The 23,942-nt window shown below is 39.4% G+C and overlaps 1 protein-coding gene across 1 annotated transcript; it reads left to right on the forward strand.

The window, feature by feature from the left end:
- The first annotated feature begins 1,343 nt into the window (after positions 1-1,343).
- ldlrap1a (low density lipoprotein receptor adaptor protein 1a) lies at positions 1,344-23,480 on the forward strand. The gene is made up of 9 exons (XM_056272688.1): positions 1,344-1,635; positions 8,259-8,401; positions 8,797-8,909; positions 16,567-16,681; positions 18,322-18,394; positions 18,861-18,956; positions 19,054-19,148; positions 19,272-19,306; positions 23,318-23,480. The coding sequence occupies exons 1-9, from the start codon at positions 1,551-1,553 to the stop codon at positions 23,445-23,447; spliced, it is 885 nt and encodes a 294-aa protein (XP_056128663.1). The 5' UTR covers positions 1,344-1,550; the 3' UTR covers positions 23,448-23,480.
- The last annotated feature ends 462 nt before the right edge of the window (positions 23,481-23,942 follow it).

Raw genomic sequence — 23,942 nt, forward strand, 5'->3', positions numbered from 1 at the left:
TGTGTGTGCGTGCGTGTGTGTGTGTGTGTGTGTGTGTAGGGGAGTAAAATACCTTATCACTGTTCTTGATTTGAAGAATTTGCACTTTATTCAAGTGCTATTGAACTTGAATATGTGTGTGTGTGTGAACAAAGTGTGTGTGCGTGCGTGTGTGTGTGTGTGTGTGTGTGTGTAGGGGAGTAAAATACCTTATCACTGTTCTTGATTTGAAGAATTTGCACTTTATTCAAGTGCTATTGAACTTGAATATTTCACAATTACATTTACAAGGGAAAAAAAAATGTTTTACTCCTTTCAATGTCATTTTGCCTTCTAAATACTTCATAGGTCATCATAACTTTAATCTTTACTTATTTTTACACTTTTGCAAATGTAATGTGATTACAGCAGTTACATATATCATTTTAATGCTAGATTTAATTGGCTTTAAGTTTGGTCATTCGTCCTTGTGAAATAGAATCATGAAAAAGTTTTTTCATTTACTAAAATAAAATAAAAACCTTAAACGTATTGTTCTTCAGCTAGTCGCCAAGGCAGCATTTCTTTTTTTGTTTATTAAGGTACAAATTTTTTTTAATTTAGTCAAATCTATATAGACATTAAAAAACTATCAAAATTACTAAAACTTTGAAATTAAAATAACAAAATATATATATATAAAATAATATATAAAAAATTGAATTCAAAATATGAACAAAAACTACAGCAGTGATTCTCAAATAGGGGGCCCGAGACCCAATAGAAACCTTCTGGGGACCGCAGGATGACTGAAAATTATTCAAATGAATACTTTATTATTAATCCAATTAATGTTAATAACATTATTAGCAAAAAATTAAAATGCTAAAAAAAAAAAACATTTATTTTCCCCCTCCTAAATAAGTAGGCTATCCGTGTGTTGTTGTTTTTTCAAGCTTTATCATAAATACCAGAAATACTGACGGATATATTTTATGAAGGGGCCTTCGAATTGTGTTGGACAGTGGTGGACATTCAAGCAAAAATGCTCAACCACGGAATATTTGACTTAAAACAGCGTTTTATTGCCATAGTGGAATATAATACTTGACCGAGTCTCAATAGAGGACGATTTCTCCTATATCCAGACGAGGGCGACAAAGATGAAATCAATAGATCTCTATGTTCGTGTCACTTGTTTTTCATGTCTGTCGTGCTATTCTGCGAGACACCTAAACCTTATGAATGTTGACTTATCATCAAGCATTATAGGGAGGTATGAAGTAGCCGCATATACAAGGTTGCTTCATAAAAGCCACTGTCTGATTTTCGGACCCAGCCATTTAAAAAGCAAGCACACACCAAATGCTTCGAATGGATTGTTTAATGCCGTTTCCATGGAAACAGAATGTGGGCGCCGCGTAATTCGAACGTCATTTTGATTGACGGATGAAACACCGCCCAGGAGACTCGAGGACTCAAGTATTCCCACAGATGTCGGCATCGAAACGGCAACAACAAAGTTGGGAGTGAGAAGACGTTCATGGCCAACAGCAGCACCTGAAGACGCTTCTCCTCTTGAAAACCTCGTCATGGATGTGCTGAAATCAGCCAGAAGGGCTTTTATTCGGAGTCCCAGCCTGACCAAACAGTCCTGGAGCTCAGGCAAACACCAAAGTGAGTATTCGTGTCAACAGCGAGACTTTTTGTTTGGGGTGTTTCCACGCGTCACTTGTGTTGTTGTCCATCATCCGTTAGCATCTGAACTTGATTTGTCAATAGTGTTTAATCATGTTTAGTAATACAATCAAAAGATGCAGTTTGCCTAGTAGTTGTGAATCTGTATTAGTTAGTGTGTGTGTGTGTGTGTGTGTGTGTGTGTGTGTGTGTGTGTGTGTGTGTGTGTGTGTGTGTGTGTGTGTGTGTGTGTGTTTAATATGATCTAAATATTCTGTGCAAAATTTGTGAACGACACAGACGCATTTTTACAGCTGTCGGCGAGATTCACAATCTTCATTCGAAACTAGAAGTTTTGAGGTTTATTAGTGGTTGACCTTGTCTCAAAACCTGTTGAGCTAACTTAACGTACCTATCTATGCAGTTGTAATGCCCAAATACGCTGTCTAGATTTTGAGACATGGCTTTGCTGGAGCATGTCGCCAACAAGATTAGCGTGTTTTTCATTAGCCCTCAGAAACCCATACTTTTATTTTTGCGAGCCACTTTTGAAGCTTATTTTGTTTTGTGGTTAATATTTGCGGGGTTGCACAATATCACCACTGTAAAAGCAAAAATGTTTTGTTAACCAACTTTTTCATTTGTCATCATTTACTCACCTCATTTACTGTTGATCCAAACCTGAATGAGCTTCTTTCTTTTGTTGAACACAAAAGAAGATATTTTAAAGAATGTTGTTAACCAGACAGTTGACGTTGACGGACCCCATTGACTTCCATAGTATTTTTTTCCCTACTATGGGAGTCAGTGGGTGTCTGTCTGGTTACTACATTCTTGAAAATAGCTTATTTTGTGTTCAACAGAATATTAAAACTAATACATGTTCGGAACAACTTGAGTACGAGTAAATAAATGATGACAATTTTCATTTTTGGGTGAACTTTTCAGGATGTTCTTCTCAGAGCGCTCCTCTGACTGTCTTTAAAGTTTAATTAGGAAACATTGAAAATCATTTGTAATATTAATCTGTGTGGCTTCATTGTGTGAATAAAACAGAAAAATGTTAACCATTTAAAGGCAGGGTATGCGATTTGTTCCAGATTTTCTTTTTTGTTGTTATGCTGGTCTTTTCACATCCTAATAGCAATCACTAAGTTAAGTGGTCTTAATGTGACTTATATATATATATATATATATATATTTATATATCGTCTGTGAAAGGCGTAGGACCATAAAATCTTTGTCCAATCGGTCCGAATTTGGTCCAGTACTCAATTAAAATAGAAATCTATTTTTAATCTAAGTCGCTTTTGATAAATTGATTGCATCCTTGCTAAATAAAAAGTATTAAATGACCTAAACTTTTGAATTCGCCTTTGGCTAAGCCACACCCTAGAATGTAGATTGACCAATCACAGCGCAGCCAAGAACGAGCTCCCACAGAGGTCCGACACTTTTTCACTGCGCTCCATTGACTTTAACACAGGCGTCTCATATTTTTGGTCTCGGCAGGCTATTACCGTCGTAGTTTTATCAAAAATATGGTTAAACGTTGTTCCTGGGGCATTTGTAACACTGATACGCGTTTCCCAGAGAGGTTGGAGGGGGGTGTGTGTTTTTTTCCCTTCCCAATCCCGAAGTCAAATCCTGACGTGTCGTCTAGCACACGCTGCTAATAAATACAACGTTATACTCGCGTAGTCCGTTTGCTTTGTAATAACGATTATAGAAGTGAATAGAGACCTACCCAGCTTTGCATGAACAGTGTTGCTCCTTGATATTGTTAGTCCCAGCCTCCGTCTCGATTAGTAGGATATGCGGTGGTTCATTTTTTGACTGTGACCCTTATGCTTTTGCCTCTGTTTGGATGCCTTGTTGTTCCTTGCGTTTCACCTGTATGTCGTGAATATAGCCTTCGAACGTATATTGCAGCCCCTTTTGCCTACTTTTATCGGACAATTTATTTTTGCTTTATAAAAGTTTGATAAAATGTCAGCAGGAAGAGCTGTCACAGCATAAGCCATATTGATACCAAAGCCCAGATGCAGTTTGTTTGTCGGACGTAGCAACAGTAACTAAGGGGGCAGGGCTTAGCCAAAGGCGAATTGTGTATTAAGGTTGATATTTGCGAGACATATAATCACTTATCAATCACAGAACAGTCATAGACTCAGAGATCAAGGTTATAGGTCAAGTACTTAAAATACTTTTTTTTTTTTAAAGGAAATGAGCTAAATATGACCCAAAACACTGGGAAATGGTGTGAGTAAACAGTGAGTAGTTGTGTGACTTTATAAAGCTGTGGCACTCGAAATGGCCATCTGTTTGTTGCCAAAAGTGTTGCTGTGATACAGTCAGAATTTCCCCTGCAGTTAGGGAAAAATAAGTCATTTAATTGATTTAAACAATTGTTTTGCAGTTTTGGTACAGTGGGTTTCTGAGGGTTAATTAACAAGGGACCTTATATGAGAAGTTGCCAACAACGGTTTTGTGAATTAAACAATGCAAAGCCAGCAGTGTGATTTTGTCTGCATCTAAAATCATTTTCTCTCTCTTTGGCATCCATCCTGGACTACAAGTACCTACTTGTTTGCTGGTATCAAGACATCCTAAAGCACGTTTGTTTCAACAAAGAAATACTTCTTCAAAGTTGCAGTGGACAAGCTCAGAACTAAGCTTTGAAAGCAGGTGAAGTGGGCTGGCTTGGTCTTAACAAGTGCAAAACCAATTTCTTTAGTGGGATTAGAACGTTTGCTGTGCATTTTCGTTTCCCCTTTAAAGGGATAGTTCGGCCAAAAATGATATTTAAACCATGCATTACTCACCCTCAAGCCGTTCGAGATGCATATGTCAATCTTGTTTCAGACGAACACATTTTCAGTTATTTTAGAAAATGTCTTAGACCCTTCAGTGGATATAATGTGAAGCAATGGGGTCCACCTCCTTCAAGTCCCAAAATGTGCATATATCCTTCACAGAAGTCATCCATCCGGCTCCAGGGGGATAAACGAAGGCCTTATGAGGGTAATCCGTGCGGTTTTGTCGTAAAAATATACATATTTAAAACTTTATAAATGAAAATATCTGACTTCCGGCAACGATCGATGCACGTTCACGGGTGATGTTTTGCTCTGCTCTCTGGCTGCGCGGGCGCGTTCGTTCTACGTCACGACGCTACGTCCTACCTCGTACGCCGACTTCCATCACCCGTGGACGCGCGTCGATCGTTGCCGGAAGTCAGATATTTTCATTTATAAAGTTTTAAATATGTATATTTTTACGACAAAACCGCACGGATTACCCTCATAAGGCCTTTGTTTATCCCCCTGGAGCCGGTTGGATTACTTTTGTGAAGGATATATGCACATTTTGGGACTTGAAGGAGGTGGACCCCATTGCTTCACATTATATCCACTGAAGGGTCTAAGACATTTTCTAAAATAACTGAAAATGTGTTCGTCTGAAACAAGATTGACATATGCATCTCGAACGGCTTGAGGGTGAGTAATGCATGGTTTAAATATCATTTTTGGCCGAACTATCCCTTTAATTCTGTCTCGACTCCACAAAAGCAGCTGTTTGTTGGCTGAGAGCTGCTTATCTTTATGACCTGGAATGCAAGAAGTCTCCAAGTACACGGTTATGATTGTTTAGTCACAATCCAGTCACAGTGAAAAGGCTCAGGCTTTTGCCGGAATGGTAAAAGTTTCCAACATCAGCAAGTTACCAGTGTTTATAGGTTGTTCTCTCAACGGCTGAGTGATGGAGAATAAGACGCACTTGTGTGTTTAACATTCTTTTGTTGAACTACTGACCTACTTTTAGCTCCAATACAGACTTCACCTCACTTCCCTCCTTTTTGTTGGAATCCAAACAAAGATCTTTTTTGTTTTGTTTTCTTTGACTTTGTTGCAGTTGTTCATTTTGTTAGCTGGGTTGTGTATGTTATCTCTTTAAACAAGTGGTTCTTGTGGGTCAAAACCTAAAATGGGTCACAGATAGGGTTGAGGTTAAAAGTGAAAAAACAGTGGGTCAAAGAATGTCTGTGCTAAAGAAAACTTCAAATCTAGTTCGAAGCACGTGCCAATTTTTAGAACTGAAATCTTTGTTTTCATGTTGATTCTTTCATTATTTAATGCTATCAATATTTAACACGAACATGGTGATCAATTAAGAGGTGTATTAAATTCATTGTATGTGTGAATTGCATCTTTATCTAATAAATTTGATAAGTTTGTCAGAAAATGTGCATATTGCCAATGCTAAATGCAGATAATCAAATGAAAGCAGCCATATAATTATATGCACAGTTAGGATAGCAAAATGAATGGGCTTATCAACTTTTAAAGGGGAGATTTGAGAACGATTCACCTTGTTATAGTTTATAATTACTTTCCTTCCTCTTGAACTTCTCATTCAGCTATATCTCCTATGATCATTTCTCATCAGAGTGATCAGAAATGTCCTTCTTGCTGCTCCAAAGTCATGTGCCTCAACAGAGAAAGTGCATAGCTTGCAGCAAACATCGCTGCATTGTAATGAAGAGAGAGTTTTTATGGTGTTTTATAGTGGTGAGATTTATCGCCTCATGCCTCTGGATCTTTGGTATTTGTCGGTGCCCTGCACATACTAAAAAGGGAGGCGATCTGACGCAGAGCGTGAGGGAGACGTCCAGCAGCTGTTGAGGCTTTTCCAGGCAGTCCATTTGATAAAAGCATTAGATATTAACCTTTCATGTTTCATGAGGAGTCATGTGGAAGTAGAAGCATGAGTTCAGACTTGTTATTAGGGAGCCTTAATTTAAAAAAATCAGATAAAAATTCTCACAAAGCCATCATCATCCCATCAAACTTTGATATGGTCAGTTTAGTTGTTTGCAATTCACATTAGAAGAATAAATATGATAAATCTGTCATCTCAATGTTCTCATTAACATGTTCCTATCACTTGGGTCATCTACTTTTATCTGCATTTGTCTTTTTAAGCAAGAATGATTTCCTGTTTCATTTTGAAAACTAAACAAAGGACATTCTTTCCTCTCTATCTGACCGAGATTGAAATAACTCCCAACCTTACCGTGACTTCAAGTCAGAAAAAAAATCACCCCACAATTTTGCACCGTAATCATATCTGGCCTAAAAAGCCAGTTCAGTTTTTGGAGCTTGGAGACAACCAGTGGTTTGGGTCACTCCACCCCTTGGATGTTTCTCCAGGAACATGGTTAAGACAAAGTAGTGTTTCCCCCCTGTGATTAAGGGCCCTTGGGTGTGTCACTAATCAGTATGTCACTAGGGCTGTATTATTACGCCCTTTTCCATTTCTCCATGTCTATGAATTACCCTGGTTTTATGCTGGGGTTGTAGGGCATCATCAATAATTTCATCATGATATGTTATTTCAGGAGCTGTGGGCAATGTAATGATATAGATGGATTCTATTGTGTCTAAGTCATTTGTCAGCCTTTCAGTTTCTTTGTAATTGTTCGATCATCCTTGGTGTGGCTGGTTCTGTTTATAAATGAAATGACACATTAGAGCTTTAAATTTTGCCCTTGTCATGACATTCTTCAGTCATCTTTGTTTTCTGTTAGCTGTACACAAGAATTAACAATAACTTTCTGAGACTATGATTCACTGTAGTGTTTCCTGTGATTGTGATTCCTGTAAATATATGTATTACGGATGAATAATGGTTAAGTGTTTAGGAGGTCTAGCAGACCAGTGGCTTGTTCAGACCAAAGTAAATGAGATACAGGAATTGACTTTTCCTTAGTTCAATATAAATTATAATGCTATTTAATGTTTTATATATAACATATAGGTGGATTATACGATTTATTAGGAACATATAGAAAAATAACACAATAAGGTGAACTTTGTGGGACTTGAATACCTGTGATGAACAAATTTGACTAAATGAAAAATGTCTCCTCTGTTTTGGCTTGGTGCCTTTGTGTTGTAATTCCTATAATTTATCTATGGGGATTTTCTGAATTTTAAATGTTATAGCTCCACTGCCAAAACAATTTATTACAATTTATTTTCTGAAAATACCACTACTAAACTAACTAATACAATACATATGCATTTATATGAGTTAACCTAACTCAATTTTTTTTTATTCCAGAAGTGTTCAGTAGGGGTTCAAGCTGCCTTTGTGCAGGCTTTAAGTTCTTCCACGTTGTTTTTAGTGAAGATGAGCTGAGAAAAGATACTTTTCCAAAGACACCGGTTCAAGATAGACACGTTTAATTTCTTGAACTTTCCATCTCTTTACAGCTGCTCCAGGCCTTTGATTGTCTTTGTCTGTTTTCAGTCAGCCCTGGGAATAAAGTTGTACAGAGGCATCCAAAATGTTTGTTTTTTTTGCCTGGAATATTTGAGTCTCTTGAGGAAAGGTTGATTCCAACAAATATTTACTCATGCACTGTTTTTTCTTTCTTTAATATTTCATAACTGTTCATGACCTCTGCAGCGCAAGTCTCTTGTGTGCACTTTGGTTGAAGTTGTTTACTGTTTATCTGTGCTGACTTGGTTTAACCCACATGTGTAAATGTTTTTGTAGCTATTCAGCGTTGCTTCATAAACTCTTGACTCTGTTCGTATTTTTTCTTCTTCATGCAGAGCTCCCTGAGAATTGGACTGACACAAGAGAGACTCTTCTCGAGGGAATGACCTTTAACCTTCGTCATCTGGGGATGACTCTGGTGGACCAACCCAAAGGCGAGGATCTCTCAGCTGCTGCTGTCAAGAGGATTGTTGCCACGGTGAGTTCATTTGTCGTAGCTTGGATATGAAGATATTAGAATATCTAAAGACCATAATATCATTGTGACAGCCTAGCAACCACATAGCAACACCCTGGCAATCACCTGGAATACCCTAGCAACTGCATAAAACATTAAAGACACTCAGAAAATGTTAGCAACTGCATAGCAAGGCCCTGGCTCATAGCCTATAAACCACATAGCAACTCCCTGGAAATCACCCAGAATACCCTAGCAACTGCATAACAACAAACTAAAACACTTATAACACCTTAGAAACCGCATAGTAATCATACAGAACCGCATAGAATCAAGTTCTGCACGGACACATAAATTGCATAGACCACGGACAAGCAGCAATATTAAAAATGTTTTCATATTTATTCATTTGTTAGGCCAAAGCCAGTGGGAAGAAACTGCCTAAAGTGGCCCTGAAAGTGTCTCCTCAGGGAATCATCTTGTGCGATAGTGTGTCTAACCAGCTGATCGAGAACATTTCCATATACAGGTGAACTCTACACACCTCAGCTCAACTACTACTTCTCTCACGTTCAACTGCCTGTAAAACATTCACTTGTTGTGCCACTGAACCACATTAGAGTATGTAAGAAGTGGTCTCTGCACGCTTCCTCTTCTCAGAAGTGAGTGTGTCTGACCTACAGTGGAGATGATTTATCCTGCCATCCAGTGTTTTACCGTACACACACACACACACACACACACACACACACACACAGGCGCAAAAAGTGGGTATGCGCTATATGCGGCGCATAGGGGCGCAGCACCATGGGGGGCGCCAAAGCGATGGTAAAAAAAAAAAAATTAATTTAAAAAATAAATATATAAATATATATATATATATATATATATATATATATATATATATATATATATATAAAATACAATATATATATATATATATATATATAGAAAATACTATATATATATATATATATATATATATATATATATATATATATATATATAGAAAATACTATATATATATATATATATATATATATATATATATATATATATATATATATATAGAAAATACAATATATATATATATATAAAAAATAATATATATATATAGAAAATACTATATATATATATAGAGAAAATACTATATATATATATAGAGAAAATACTATATATATATATATATATATAGAAAATACTATATATATATATATATATATATATATATATATATATATACAGGGACGGACTGGGACTAAAAAACGGCCCTGGACTTTGACTAGGCCCGGCCCAAAGCAATCGGTGCGCGGAAACTCGACAACAACAACAATAACGCCTGCTGCCATGAGTGTCACTTTAACTGTGGCTCATCATACTATACCATCCAAATTATAGCTAACAGCATATTATACAATCTATTCCATGCTGTCTTAAAATGAATTTATTACTTAATAATCTTAATTAGTTTATGCAGTAATTAATCTTTGCTACTGCACAAATAATAATACCACATCTAAATGAAAATACACCATTACAAATGTAACTTCTGTATTCAAAATCTTCAAAGTTTGTAAGCATTAACTGTAACATTACCAACATTTTTAAAAGTAAAAGCACAACATATTTCTTAATATTAGCAACTGCATGTGGCATTTTACAGCTAAAATGTTGAAGTTTAGCTGTTTTAACTACTGTAATCATTAAAAATGTAGCAAACTGAATATCACTTCCTAACATCATCCCTAGCAAGTAACTTGCAAAGTAATTTCTGATTAATTCGGTTCGGGAGTAGTAGAGATAAAAGCCCGCCCGCACTGACAATTGATTGGTTGGGTCCTTACATGCGCTTCGTGAGGCACACGCGCACACTAGCACACACACTACCGGGAGATTCCCGGTGGGCCGACGTGCTTTTTCGGCCGATACATCTCATACATTTTTTTTTTTTTTTTTTTTTTTTTTTTTTTTTTTTTACGGCCCATAAAACTCGTACATCGGCGGCCCATTCGTTTTTTTTTTTTGCTTAATTGGCGGCGCTGGGTTAGTGCCGGTGTAATGCATTGGCCAAAAAAAGTTTTTTTTCTGACACACCGGCCCATGAAACATGTCATCATGTGCTTATATCTTTCAAGTATAGAAATTAGTACAAAACTAATTATGAAAGTTTCCTTTATTTTTCAGTGCATTTGTTTTACAATATATGGCTATTACTATCATGGGATTAATATTATAACTATTATTTTGTAGTAGTGTAATGTAGACAGACACTAACTAAAAGAGGTTTGAATTTTTCTTTGTTTAATTTTCACCCTGAATATGGGTTGGCGCTTTTGATTTTGAACTCTCAAAGTGCAAAAATTTTTGCTGCATATACCCCTCTGACACTGGGTAGTTGCGCCCCTGCACACACACAATCAATTCTTTTCAATTCAAAAGGCTTTATTGCTGGTTTAGTGCTCAATTATTAAATGGTGCTCAATTAATAATAATGGTTCCCTTTCGAGGGAACTCGCGATGCGTCACTTGACGCTTTGGGAGCGCCCCCAGCGTGAATGCGTCTGAGCATCAATGTCAACTAGTCCAATGGAAAGAATGAGCGTCACGGGCGGGTGACGTCATGACCAGGAAGGCATAAGAGCACATCCGGTGAAACGCGGCATTAGCTTCTGTGTCTCAGCAAGCGATCTGTGTTACTCTGTCTCTGTCTATTTATTGTTGTCTGTTCGATATTATTGGGAAGAGTTATGGCGAAACAACTTTACAAACTCTGTGCTTCTCCCTGCCCGCGTTATTTAACGGGTGGGGACACACACGAGCTTTGTGTAGTTTGTTTGGGAGTGGAGCATGCGGTATCAGCCTCCGAGGGGGCTGATTGCAACATTGTGAGAAGCTTTCGCTTCGCATGCTCCACTCCCGCCTGTCACTTTTTGAGGAAAGTGGCCAGGCTCGCGATCCTCGGGGTGCAGGACACGCGTCTGCCGAGGCAGCGTGGAGAATGCATTCCTGTGGATCGCGAATAGGATCTCGTTACGGGGTTGGAGACGGGTCCGCGGATCTTATCTCCTCCCTTTCCACGAGGGATCCAGTGCTCTCTCTCCGGTCTCGGAAGCCCCCGCTGCGGTCTCTTCCGCCCGGGGAGAGAAATCAATGCTTCAGTGCTCTACCTCCGAGGAGGTAGATGTGCTGGGCATTGAAAGTGTACACAATCATGGGGGAAGTGGATTTGCCATCTCTTCCCCAGCGTATGAGAATTATATATAGCCTATATATATATATATATATATATATATATATATATATATATGATAGTTTATATATTATATATAAAATAAAGTGTATATATATAAAGAATGTATATAAAAAAATATATATATAATAATAAGCTGGTGGAGGTGTTTACTAAGGCTGTAGATAAATTAAATATTTAATGGCCAGCAGAAATAAGGGGGCACTCGTCCTTAAAATAAATTGAACGAGTTTCCTTCCCTCTATTTTTCCACCTCCATCACGGGGCCTTCCATTTTTCCCGATCTGCACAGCGAGCTGTCTAGATCATGGAAAAAGCCTTACTCATTTTTTAGCCCCACATTCATGTATATTCAGATATTTGGGGGTTAAGAGAGTATGGCTATGGGGCAATACCCCGGGTAGAACAGACACTTGCGAGCTATGTCTCCCGGTTCAGTATCGTCCCTGAAGGCGTCGGCTTCTCTCACTAAACCATTAAAGAAAACTATTTTTTAATCTAGTGGGAAAAGCATATATGGCAGTGGGTCTAGCACGAGCCTGCTTGCACACTATAGCAGTGCTGCAAGCATATCAGGCTGACCTGCTGTGGTATTTGGACAGAAGTGAGGGAGTTTGGCCCGATGGGGTTTGAGAACTCCGTCGGGCCTCAGATTTATCTCTCAGGGATGGCAGCCAAAGAAATGTGGTCACTGAGAGACACCTCTGGCTCAATTTGATGGGAATCATGGAGAAAGATACAAGATAATCTCTCCCTCGCTATGTCCAACCCACTGGGGCTGCTGGGCGTGAGCAGCTCCAGCCGGCTAGTTTCTCATACACAACACAGCAGCCAAAGCCTTCAAAGCAGAAGCCGGATCCGAGGACCGTTCTTCATGCTGAGAAGGCTGCGGCTCAAAAGAAAAGAGGGCAGCCCCAACCGGGGTGGAATGGTGTACACCTCATTATACGGTGCCCTTTCCATCTCTGTGCCCTCAGGGGACCGTTCTGCCAACCCCGCCACCCTTGGTGCTTCGGGGCGCAGCGTTCTCCAGCGAGCTTCTGGCGCAGCGTCAACTCGACATTGCGTCGGACTCGCGCCCTCTGAGGGGGGTTCGAAAACAGTCAGTTACACCAGAGGCTGTCTTTATTACACCAGAGGCCAGCCTCGAGGGGCTGGTTCCCTTGGTAGATTTTCTGGCAGCGCGGAAGCTACTGCCAAATATATCTCTATGGGTAATGGTAATCTCTCTGGTAATGGAGCAAGGGGTAAAGGCCCTGTTAGCAAAGAAAGCTATAGAGCAGGTGTACTCACCCGACATTGCGTCGGGTCTTTACAGTCGTTATCTCATTGTTCCAAAAAAGGATGGAGAGCAGCGTCACATACTAGATCTTCGCCTGTTGGAGTGTTTGGTGCTGGAACTCAAGTCCAAGATGCTGACACTCAAACAGATCGTGACTCAAATCAGTTCCGAGGACTGGTTTGTCACGATAGATCTAAAAGACGTATACTTCCATATCTCCATCCTCCTTCAGCACAGGAGGTTCCTGAGGTTTTCTTTGGGGCAAAGAACACCAGTATCAGGCACTTCCTTTCGGTCTAGCTCTATCACCCCGCACATTCACGAAGTGCATAGACGCAGCTCTGGCCCCGCCAGGCTGCAGTGTATACGCATTCTGAATTGCATAGATGACTGGCTGATTCTAGCGGAATCAGAACAGTTAGCGGTTCGGCACCGAGGTGTCGTTCTCGCTCATATGCAGATGTTGGGGTTGAGGCTCAATGCCAAGAAGAGTGTGCTTTCTCCAGTACAGAGAACCACTTTCCTTGGTGTGGTATGGGATTCAGTGACGATGCGGGCCACTCTGTCGCCCGTTCGTGTAGCTGCTATCCTAACAGCCACAAAAGAGCTGAGGCTAGGCCAGTCACGCACTGTAAAACAGTTCGAGAGACTGTTGGGTCTTGTGGCAGTAGCGTCCAACGGGATACCTGTTGGCCTGCTGTACATGAGACCTTTGCAGTGGTGGCGCAGGACCAGAGGGTTCTCCCCGAGGGGAAACCCACTTCGTATGATCAAGATCACGCGGCCGGGCCTTCGTGCCTTGGTTATATGGAGGAAACACTGGTTCTTAACCCAGGGTTCGGTGTTGGGAGCTCTTTGCCATCGAGTTGCTATCTCGACAGATGCTTCCCTCACCGGCTGGGGAGCGGTATTGGAAGGCCGCTCAGCTCAGGGCTTGGGAGGAGTCATCATCTCGCTTGGCGCATGAATTGCCTAGAGATGATGGTAGTCTTCAATGCGTTGAGACATCTCCTCCCAGACCTGAGGGGCCATCATGTGTTGTTCTGAAACAGTGACTGTTAGGCCTCAGGGCAGCAGCGTTCAATGTGATACCCTTTGACCTGCTGTACGTGAGACCTTTACAGTGGTGGCTCAGGACCAGAGGGTTCTCCCTGAGGGGAAACCCACTCCGTACGATCAAGATCACGCGGCAGTATCCCCGCGCCTTGGTTATATGGAGGAAACTCTGGTTCTTGACCCACAGACAACACGTTGGTGGCCTATTATTTTGGTCCCTCAGGAAATTACGCTGTCTGAGGGCAGTGTATATTCCAGGGGGGCCAGAATATTGGAGCAGACACCCTGTCGAGGCAGGGGCTGAGGCCAGGGGACTCCACCCCGAGGCGGTGGAGCAAATATGGGAGTTTTATGGCCAGGCAGAAGTGGATTTGTTCTCGTCTCAGCATACGATGCACTGTCCACTCTGGTTATCCCTCACTCAACCAGTCCCCTCGGGGCTGGTTGCTATGGTGCAGACGTGGCTGAGGCTACGTCTGTACGCATTTCCCCCTGTTGCTCTGCTCCCAGAAGTTCTGGAGTGATTCCGCCAGGATGGAATAAGCCTATTTAGTAGCACCACCCTGGCCGAGCTGAATTTGGTTTGCGGACCTAATTTTTCTCCTCGACGGACCTCCCTTGGAGGTCCCGATCAGGAGAGACCTTCCGTCTCAGGCAGGGGATGCAATATTGCACCCCCGGCAGGGGATTTGGAAACTGTGGGTTTGGCCTCTGAGGGGGCCCAACTCATAGAGAGTGGTCTCTCAACCGAGGTTGTTGAGACCATTCTAAGCTCCAGAGCTCCCGCTACGAGGAAACTATATTCACTATTTCGAGAGTTTTTCACTTCTTGGTGTTACCAGCGTCAGTGGGATCCGGTTAACTGTTCAGTAAACACAGTATTCCAGTTTCTGCAAGAACGCTTTGTATCAGGTCTATGTCCTTCCACGCTTAAGGTATACGTGGCGGCCATTGCGGCTTTCCACGCCCTGGTGGGTAGTACATTTTTGGGTCGAGACCCCCTGATCACTCGTTTCCTTCGTGGCACTTAGAGGCTGAGGCCTGCAACTTGCACTAGGGTGCTGGCTTGGGACCTTGCAATAGTTCTAGAAGGCCTATCTGGGGCTCCCTTCGAGCCCTTAGATTTGGTCTCAGAGAAGTTCCTTTCTTTTAAGACTATTTTCTGCTAGCTATTTCGTCCCTATTAGAGTCAGACCTTCAGGCCCTTTCGGTCCCCACCTGCCTTGAGTGCACCGGGGATGGCCAAGGCATTCTTACCCGAAACATGGATATGTTCCAAAGGTGCCTACCATTATTCCGAGGCCTATTGTGCTGCAGGTTTCTGTCCTCCTTTTACATCTGCGGACCAGGAAAGGCTGAACCTCTTGTGTCCAGTGCGAGCACTGGATACTTATGTTCATCGGACATCTTCAATGAGGAAGTCCGACCAGTTATTTATTTGCTTTGGATCACCTAAGAAGGGTCTTCCTGCTTCTAAACAGACGGTTAGTAAGTGGATAGTCGAGGCTATTTCACTTGCATACGAGTACTCTGACCATCCGTGTCCCTTGGTGGTCAGAGCTCACTCAACGAGGGGTATGGCGGCCTCTAAAGCCTTGTTATTTGGGGTTTCTCTCCAAGACGTTTGTGATGCGGCAGGCTGGTCTTCACCGCTCACATTCGTCAGGTTTTACAGTTTGGACCTGGATGCTGCCCCAGGTTCTCAGGTGCTTAGTGCTTAGTTCCAACAGACTGACACTCAGGTACTTGGAATTCTGGCGTTTTGGGTATTCTCGTTCCCAAAGCGTCAAGTGACGCATCGCGAGTTCCCTCGAAAGGGAACGTCTCAGGTTACTACTGTAACCATAGTTCCCTGAGAAAGGGAACGAGACGATGCGTCACCCTGCCATACTTCCTGCATCCCTGTGATCGGCTTGCTTCGACTTTTTGAAGCTAATGCCGCGTTTCACCGGATGTGCTCTTATGCCTTCCTGGTCATGACGTCACCCGCCCGTGACGCTCATTCTTTCCATTGGACTAGTTGACATTGATGCTCAGACGCATTCACGCTGGGGGCGTTCCCAAAGCGTCAAGTGACGCATCGTCTCGTTCCCTTTCTCAGGGAACTATGGTTACAGTAGTAACCTGAGACGTTCTTATTATTATCAATGTTGAAAACTTTTTGCTCCTAAATATTTTTTGGGAAACTTTTGAATGGTGGTTTCATGGTTTCCACAAAAATATGAATCAACAAAAAATGTTTTCGACATTGATGATAATAATAAGAAATGTTTTTTGAGCACCAAATCAGCACATTAGAATGATTTATTAAGAATCATGTGACATAACACTGAAGATTTGAGTAAAAATGCTGAAAATTCAGCTTTGCCATTCCAGGAATAAATTACATTATAAAAACATATTAAAATTGGAATAAATTGTTTTAAATGAGTAATATTTCATATTATTATTAATATTGTTTTGACTATTTTTCATAAAATGAAGTTCCAACGCTGTCTGCTCCATGTCCATGTCCCTGCAACTCATCATCATTTTGTATTTACTCAAACCTGACTGCAAGTCCTTAACGCTGGTCTGTTTTGTGACCCTTTCTCCCAGGATATCATACTGCACAGCTGACAAGATGCATGACAAAGTGTTTGCTTTCATCTCCCAGAACCAACAGAATGAGACGCTGGAGTGTCACGCGTTCCTCTGTGCCAAACGGAAAGTGGTGAGTGTTTGATGCTTTCCTTATGAAAGCTGTGAATCTTTCCATCAACACAAAGACTTCTGACTGGAACAAAAGGAGTCAAACTAAGCATGAAGAAGGACAGTTTTTCAGAATAGCTGACTAGATCACTTTCTCTCTGTTGAAGGACATGCTGTTCTTCTCAGCATAGCACAATGATACAAAGACATGTTAACATGCCTGTTGAGGCTAGATGGTGAGGTTTATATGCAAAAGCTTTTCCTACATAGGCAACATTTGAAGGCACTGCATGGGAAGGCTGTTCAGAAAGCTGGGAGATTTCAGAGATGCATTGTTTTGCATTGATATTTTTTATTCTTCAGAGAAAGTATTCTTTCAAAATGCACTGCAATTTGAGAAAAGTAACTATTGTTTTTTTATTTTTTATTAATACTTTTCAGTATTGAATTAAAGATTTATAGTTATTGATTATTTTACCCAATATTTGTTTGTACGATGTACTGTATTTGTATTCCAACAAAATAATAGAAACCTTCAGAAAAAAAATGTAAACCTTCAGTTCGCCCCCTTACATTCTTAAACAGTTAACAACACTCTCTAGAAGCTTTATATGAGTATCAATAAGGTATAGTGTCTCTTTTCAATACATGCAATAAAAATATTGATGTACATACACATTATCTATATGTAAAAAAAAATATATATATCTTTCCTGATTAAAAGTTATGTAAGAATCTCTAACTCTTGTAGATTAACAAAATGAATCCTGTGTAAGCAGTGGTATTGATTGAATACTCATAGGAAAATAATATTCTCTTACATTGACTACGTTTACAAGCAGCCAATAACCCGTTCAAAACCGGGAATATTAGCAATAACCCGGTCGCGCACGGCCATGTAAACACCGGCAAAAACCAGAATATGCTCATATTCCGGTTTTTAAAAACCCGAATATGATCCCTGGGTTACCCCTTTTCTAACCCGAATATTTGGTCATGTAAACGCGTATCGGCATATCCCCATCAAAAGGAACATTGATTTGTGTTCTGCGCATGTTCTATTTGCAAGGAATCTTGGTCTTTTGAGTAGAGGAACTTCTTGTATGCGCCTTCTGGAACATACAAAAACCCGCGTGCAGTATACCGGAAGTAAACAGGAAGTAGAGGTAAACATGACGAGACGTAGCACAGCACCATACTTTTGGAGCTGGTGGGTTAGTACCAGCACCAAAGCGCAAACAAAGGCGATCGCTATCTGCCCCGAACTATTCATTATCCGCGTGCTGCTGTTGTTGTTGTCTTTGGATACAGGAAGAAGAATCGGAAATGACGCATATTGCGTCTTAAGGTTGTCCGTACGTCCAGACGCTAACCGTGCGTCGCCGTTTACATCGGCATATTGCCAATTGAAATTCCATGTATACAGGAGTAACTTTCTCTGCTCACGCATGTAAACGGATTATTCCGAATGTTTCAGAAACCCGAATAGTGACCATAACCCGAATATTGACCGCTTGTAAACGTAGTCAATGATCTATAACTCCAGTTTGCAAACCACTGATCACTGACATTGAAACACCTTGTTTATATGTTGGATACGTCCATTGTTCTCTCCAATGTATATATTATGTCTGTGATTGAGTCATTGTTGTGTTCCCTCAGGCCCAGGCGGTCACGCTCACGGTGGCTCAGGCCTTCAGAGTGGCCTTCGAGTTCTGGGAGGTTGCCAAAGAAGGTACAGAGTTTCATATCTCTCCTCAAAACAATATGGAGGTCATGTATAACTGCAGAGAATCATATGCCACAAGTGGAAAATAATTTGTCACTTCATGTTTTGAAGGATTTGCAGATTTTGCACTCTTGATAGGGTCTTCAAGGGCATTGATGCTGTTGTGATTGATGATGGCAGTCAGAACATTGCTTTGTTGCCTTTTCTTGTTGTAGAAAAGATGGATGCACACAAAATGATGTACTTTTTTGTATTTGGAAAACAGGAGCCAGTTAATTCATCACCTTCCAAAGAAATCCTGGCATATTTTGTACCTGTCACACAATTTTAGAATCTTTGTATAGTAAGAATGCAAAGAACTTGGAGTGCTCCGTGAAAGCACCAAGAAAAGTAATTTATTTGTTTGAATTTGTGAATTTATTTGATTTGTTAAAGCAGGATTATTCATGATGTACTGTTGCTCTGCTTTCAGAGAGAGAGCATAGTGTGAAATGGGATTCAGCTGGAGAAACATCCAACAGTTCACAGTCAGAGGGATCGGTCAGCCTGACCAGCCTGAAAGGAGGAGGTACTGACTCCTTAAACTCTCTTTGCCTCCTTTTCAACTTTTTTTTTTTTTTGTGAGAAACTATCCCTTTTACACTTCAATATTATTATTTTTTTAGCTGTAGCTGCAGAGAACCTGTTGGACATCGAGGTTTACTCATCTGCTGTGGAAAACCCCACCGAACCCAACAACAACACCGCCACCACCCAATGGGTACGATCTTGTCCACTTATAAACATGTTTTTCTCTCATGAGTGACTGCCGACCATTATCTTAATGAACATATTCTAAACTGATCCTTATCTCAAAATCTGAATTTAATTTTTCTCTTTTTAGGAGACTGATGAAGGTCTAGAAGAGGCTTTTTCAAGGTATGAGGCACCCAGAGCTGTTCTTATCTCCTCTTTCAAGCTTCTGTTTCGTCTGAATCTCCTTTCTATCTCTCTTACGTGAGGGACAGGAAGGACAAATCCTTGAGAAGGGAGCTGCGTGTAAAAAGCATGCTGATAACCTCTCGCACATCAAAACGATCTCCAACTACAATCGTTCTTAAAGATTGTTGGAACCATTTGAAATGTTCCTATCGTTTGCTCCTTATAACTTCTTGGGCTTTGATTAATCATCCAGAGCAATTGACCAAAGGCATTTTCCCCATACTGAGGTCTCATGAGACAGATTGTCTCATTTTATTTGTTTACTCTCCACGGAACCAAGCTATTCCAGTAGTTTGGCAGGGTGTAATTAACCCTGCAAATGTAGAGTTGGCCTTCAATGATTTATTTCTGATGGCATAGATGACACCTGACCTGAATATTTGTGCTTTATGAGTACAAACTGATACATAGAATGCTTGGATGTTTATTTAACAACTTATATATATATATATCAGGGTTTCCGTTGTCCGGTAATTACCGGACATTGGCCGGGAAAAAAATGAAATGTCCGACAAAATTAAATCTCTCCGGTCAAATTGTCCGATTAAAATTGCGTAATAATCCCGCCCCCCTAACACAATATGAATTTGAGAATAATTCTAAAATGTATAAAGCAAAAATACACCGACCTTTGGCTATGTTATAAAAGAACAGGCTCTAGGGTTTGAAAGTTATAAAACAACATCGCATGCTGCATTTCAAATAAAGCGCACACCTAGAACGGCTGTAATATAGACCTAAACAACGAATGATTGAGTGAGACGTTTCAGATATGGCCAGGCCCATTGATATTATTGATAAAGTTGATGATGCAGACTCGCCATCTTCGCAGTAGTGAACGCGCCTATAGAGAGAAGTGTGCACGCGCCGGCGCCTCCGTGTCCTGATTAGCCTATATTGTCCACTATTGCTTCTTATTTATTAATCCAGGCAAATTTGTTGATGAAACATTGATTAAAATTAATATACAATTTATACAAAACGAAATTTCAAGCAAAAATAATATTCGAAGATCACTGGGTTGATTATTATTCGAAAATCGCAGCCCTCCACCACATGCACGCACACATGCATTAGACTATACACCAGAGCATGAGCAAAGCGGAGCGGTGTGACGCTTATTATAAGTTAAAAAACTTAAATATACGTTTCATATTTATAAATAATATAATGTTATTATTTTTTTTTTCATCTATGTTGATTAGGCTATATGAAAAGGGAACAGCATGAGATGAGTAAGATAGGATCACAAGATGACCAATAGGCCTATATATCGGAAAACATTTAGAATTGGTCAGACATGATTTTGACCACTTATTTAGTTTTGTTTTGTAGAAAGCCTTTCTTTAAAGTTTATTTCGTTTTGTATAAATTGTATCTTCATTTTAATGAATGTTTCATCAACAAATTTGCCTGGATTAATAAATAAGAATTTATTCATATGAAGTGAGCATTTCTCTCTCTAGGCGCGTTCACTACTGCGAAGATGGCGAGTCTGCATCGTCAACTTTATCAATTTATCAACAATTTAAATGTTTCATGCATAATCATTACTTTCGCCGGTTATTTGTGGCAAGCTTTATTTCAGGTGTTGCGTGATATCTCTGCGCCCAATAGCAGTGCTTCGCCTGTGTAGAGTCTCCGCAACGGCGATAGATTGAAACGCGCGTCCGAGTGAAGATTGCGCAAGAAGCTTGATTTAAAAAACAACTGATTTTAGCGCTAGATCTCTTATTTAATAGCGAACTAAATGAATGATCTGCTAGTTAACTGGATATGTTTTATTTATTTGTATTAGGTACATCCGTGCCTCAATGTTTCAAAAAGTGAATGTGTGTGAAACCATAGTAAAAAACAATTGGTGTTAATTGACGCCAATCGGACGTTCATGTTTTTTCCGTCTATTTGAAAGTTAGGCTAATAATAACATGTTGCATTCTATACGGCCTGATTATGTCATTTTTTAAGTTACATAGCCTGCCTCCAGTTTTCCTCAACTTGACTAATCAAGAGGCGATATTTGACCGGCATTTCATCAAAATGTCCGTTAAACGAAACCTCTGCCGGTCACTTTGACCGGCACCATTTTTTTCTAGCGGAAACTCTGATATATATATATATATATATATATGTATATATATATGTGTTGTTAAATTTTTCATGTCTGACAAAAGTAGACATGAAAAAAAGAAAAGATAATATATATATATATATATATATATATATATATATAAATATTTTATCTTTTCTTTTTTTCATGTCTACTTTTGTCAGACTTGCAATGGTAGCAATGCATAATTAAGACTTTATTTAAATAAGAAAATATATTAATGTACTGTATATAATACATGTTTATAATAATAATAATGTTAATATTAATTATTATGTTTGTAGAACTGATCACATGAATTAGAATAAAATAAAATAAATGTGTATATAATGCATGTAAATAACAAAAATGATGATGATCCTAGTATTACTACTAATAATAATTGGGACTATGCTTAATGTATTGTACTTGAATATATTTAATACATCTGTGTGTATAGTAATAATAATTTATTATTATATACACATGCATTATATACATTCATTTTATTTACATAGTCCCTATTATTATTATTATTATTATTATTATGTAAATAAAATAAATGTATGTAATACATGTGTATAATAATAATATATTAATATTGTTATTGTAAATGTGTTGTTGTTGTTATTATTATTATTATATACATTTATTGTATTTACATATTCCCTATTATGTTTGTACAATTGGCACATATATTTTAATTTGAAAAAAGGAACTGTAAATAAAGTAAATTTATATAATAAATGTGCATATAATAATAATAATAATAATGATTATTATTATTATTAGCAGTAGTAGTAACTTTTTATTTAGTCATTTATTAGTATTTCTTTAAATCTTGCATCAGAGGAAGTTGTTGTCGTCTGAGGGATGTGTTTCAATTTAATTGAAGAGCTTCTATATTGAGTAGCATCATGTTCAGGGTTGAAGCAGCTACTGTATTTAGCCTCTCATGTCTTCTAAAAAATGAATGTCGAGATTAATAAAATTCAGCTAAATTGGTTGATTAATGCATTGTCACCGTCATCAGAAAAGAATTAGGAACAGAGAAACATCCTGTAGCTCTCAAGCCCTTGATTGTTGTGCTCTCTCTTTGTTCCTAGCTGCAGTTTGGATAGCTATGAGTACTCTCCAGGTAACAAGTCCAGGTCAAGTCCTGTACCAAACGTCCACCCAAGCCATATCTGTCAGTCTGTAACATCATTCCCCTCCCCTGTTGTCTTCCAGAACCCTGTCAACTTTCACTGATCAACTCCACTAAATTAGCATCTGAGAACCCTGTCAACTTTCACTGATCAACTCCACTAAATTAGCATCTGTCCTGGCCTGGTACTGACCTAACAGACTGATCTAATTGTGAATTTGACGGCGGGGTTCTGCAATGATCCATATTTAAACGCAATTTGCCAGACAGATTTTTTTCTAGCATTATTATAAGGCTCGTTTCCCTCAGTCTCCCATCATCCTCAGCCTAGCCAGTTTGTATGTTATTTGTATTTCAGTTTGTCTTTTTCATCCTGTTTGTTTTTATCCCTGAACATTACATTGATGTATTGCATGGCTTTTAACCTTACAAATGAGACCATACCAGTTAAGTTATTAGCATAGTAAATAACATAGTAATCAACCAAACGTGGCTTTTAATGAAACTTTTCGGCACATGTGGGCAATTTCAGCATTATGGATGTGACTAAATCGGGTTTTATTTATTTTTTCCATGGTAAGGTTGACATTTGCATGGAATTGCCCATATGTTAATCAAACCTGCTGATATACTGTACATTTGCATCACTGTAGAGTTTCAGGTTGTTGTTTTGTTTTTTCTCAGTTTTGCATTCTTGTCTCTTTCCACATAGACTCGCTGAGTCTCGTACTAACCCCCAGGTCCTGGACATTGGGGTGATGCCTCAGGACTGGAACTCTGAGACCGAATGGGACAAGACCAATGGAAACACACCAAACGCCGATGAGCTCTCCAGCCTCTGAGCACAGATAGGTATGTGGGAGAAAGAAGGTCCGGGAAACAGTTGAAATGGTGGCGCGCTGGTCCTTCACATCCTGATCATCTGGTACATCACACCAAAGCAATAGCAGACGAGTCTATTTTTGCAACAACAAAAAAAAGCCATGTCTTACCTGAGTTTACATGCTTTATTTGTATCAATCGAATTGTATACAGAATAATGTATGTAGATACCAGAGTCAGTATTGTTTTCATGTATGAAAAGAAATGTGTATCATATGACATAACATCATGCCTATTCAGGTGCACTGTAGAGTTACTTTAAAGTCTAACTCTGTAGTTTGCTGCTTTGAAATGTATTTATCACCATAATGCTCTTCATTAATAATGAAACAGAAATCAGCGTTAAATTCACAGTACAGCATGTCATTAACGTCTTTTGAGGCCTTTGAGTCATATTTCAGTATTTACATGTGTATATTTTTTTATTTAATCAGGATTGTATGATTGTTATAACA

This window comes from Rhinichthys klamathensis, unplaced genomic scaffold (genome assembly GCF_029890125.1).
Source record: "Rhinichthys klamathensis goyatoka isolate OS25496 unplaced genomic scaffold, OSU_Roscu_1.1 h1tg000343l_1, whole genome shotgun sequence".
Lineage (NCBI taxonomy): Eukaryota > Metazoa > Chordata > Actinopteri > Cypriniformes > Leuciscidae > Rhinichthys > Rhinichthys klamathensis.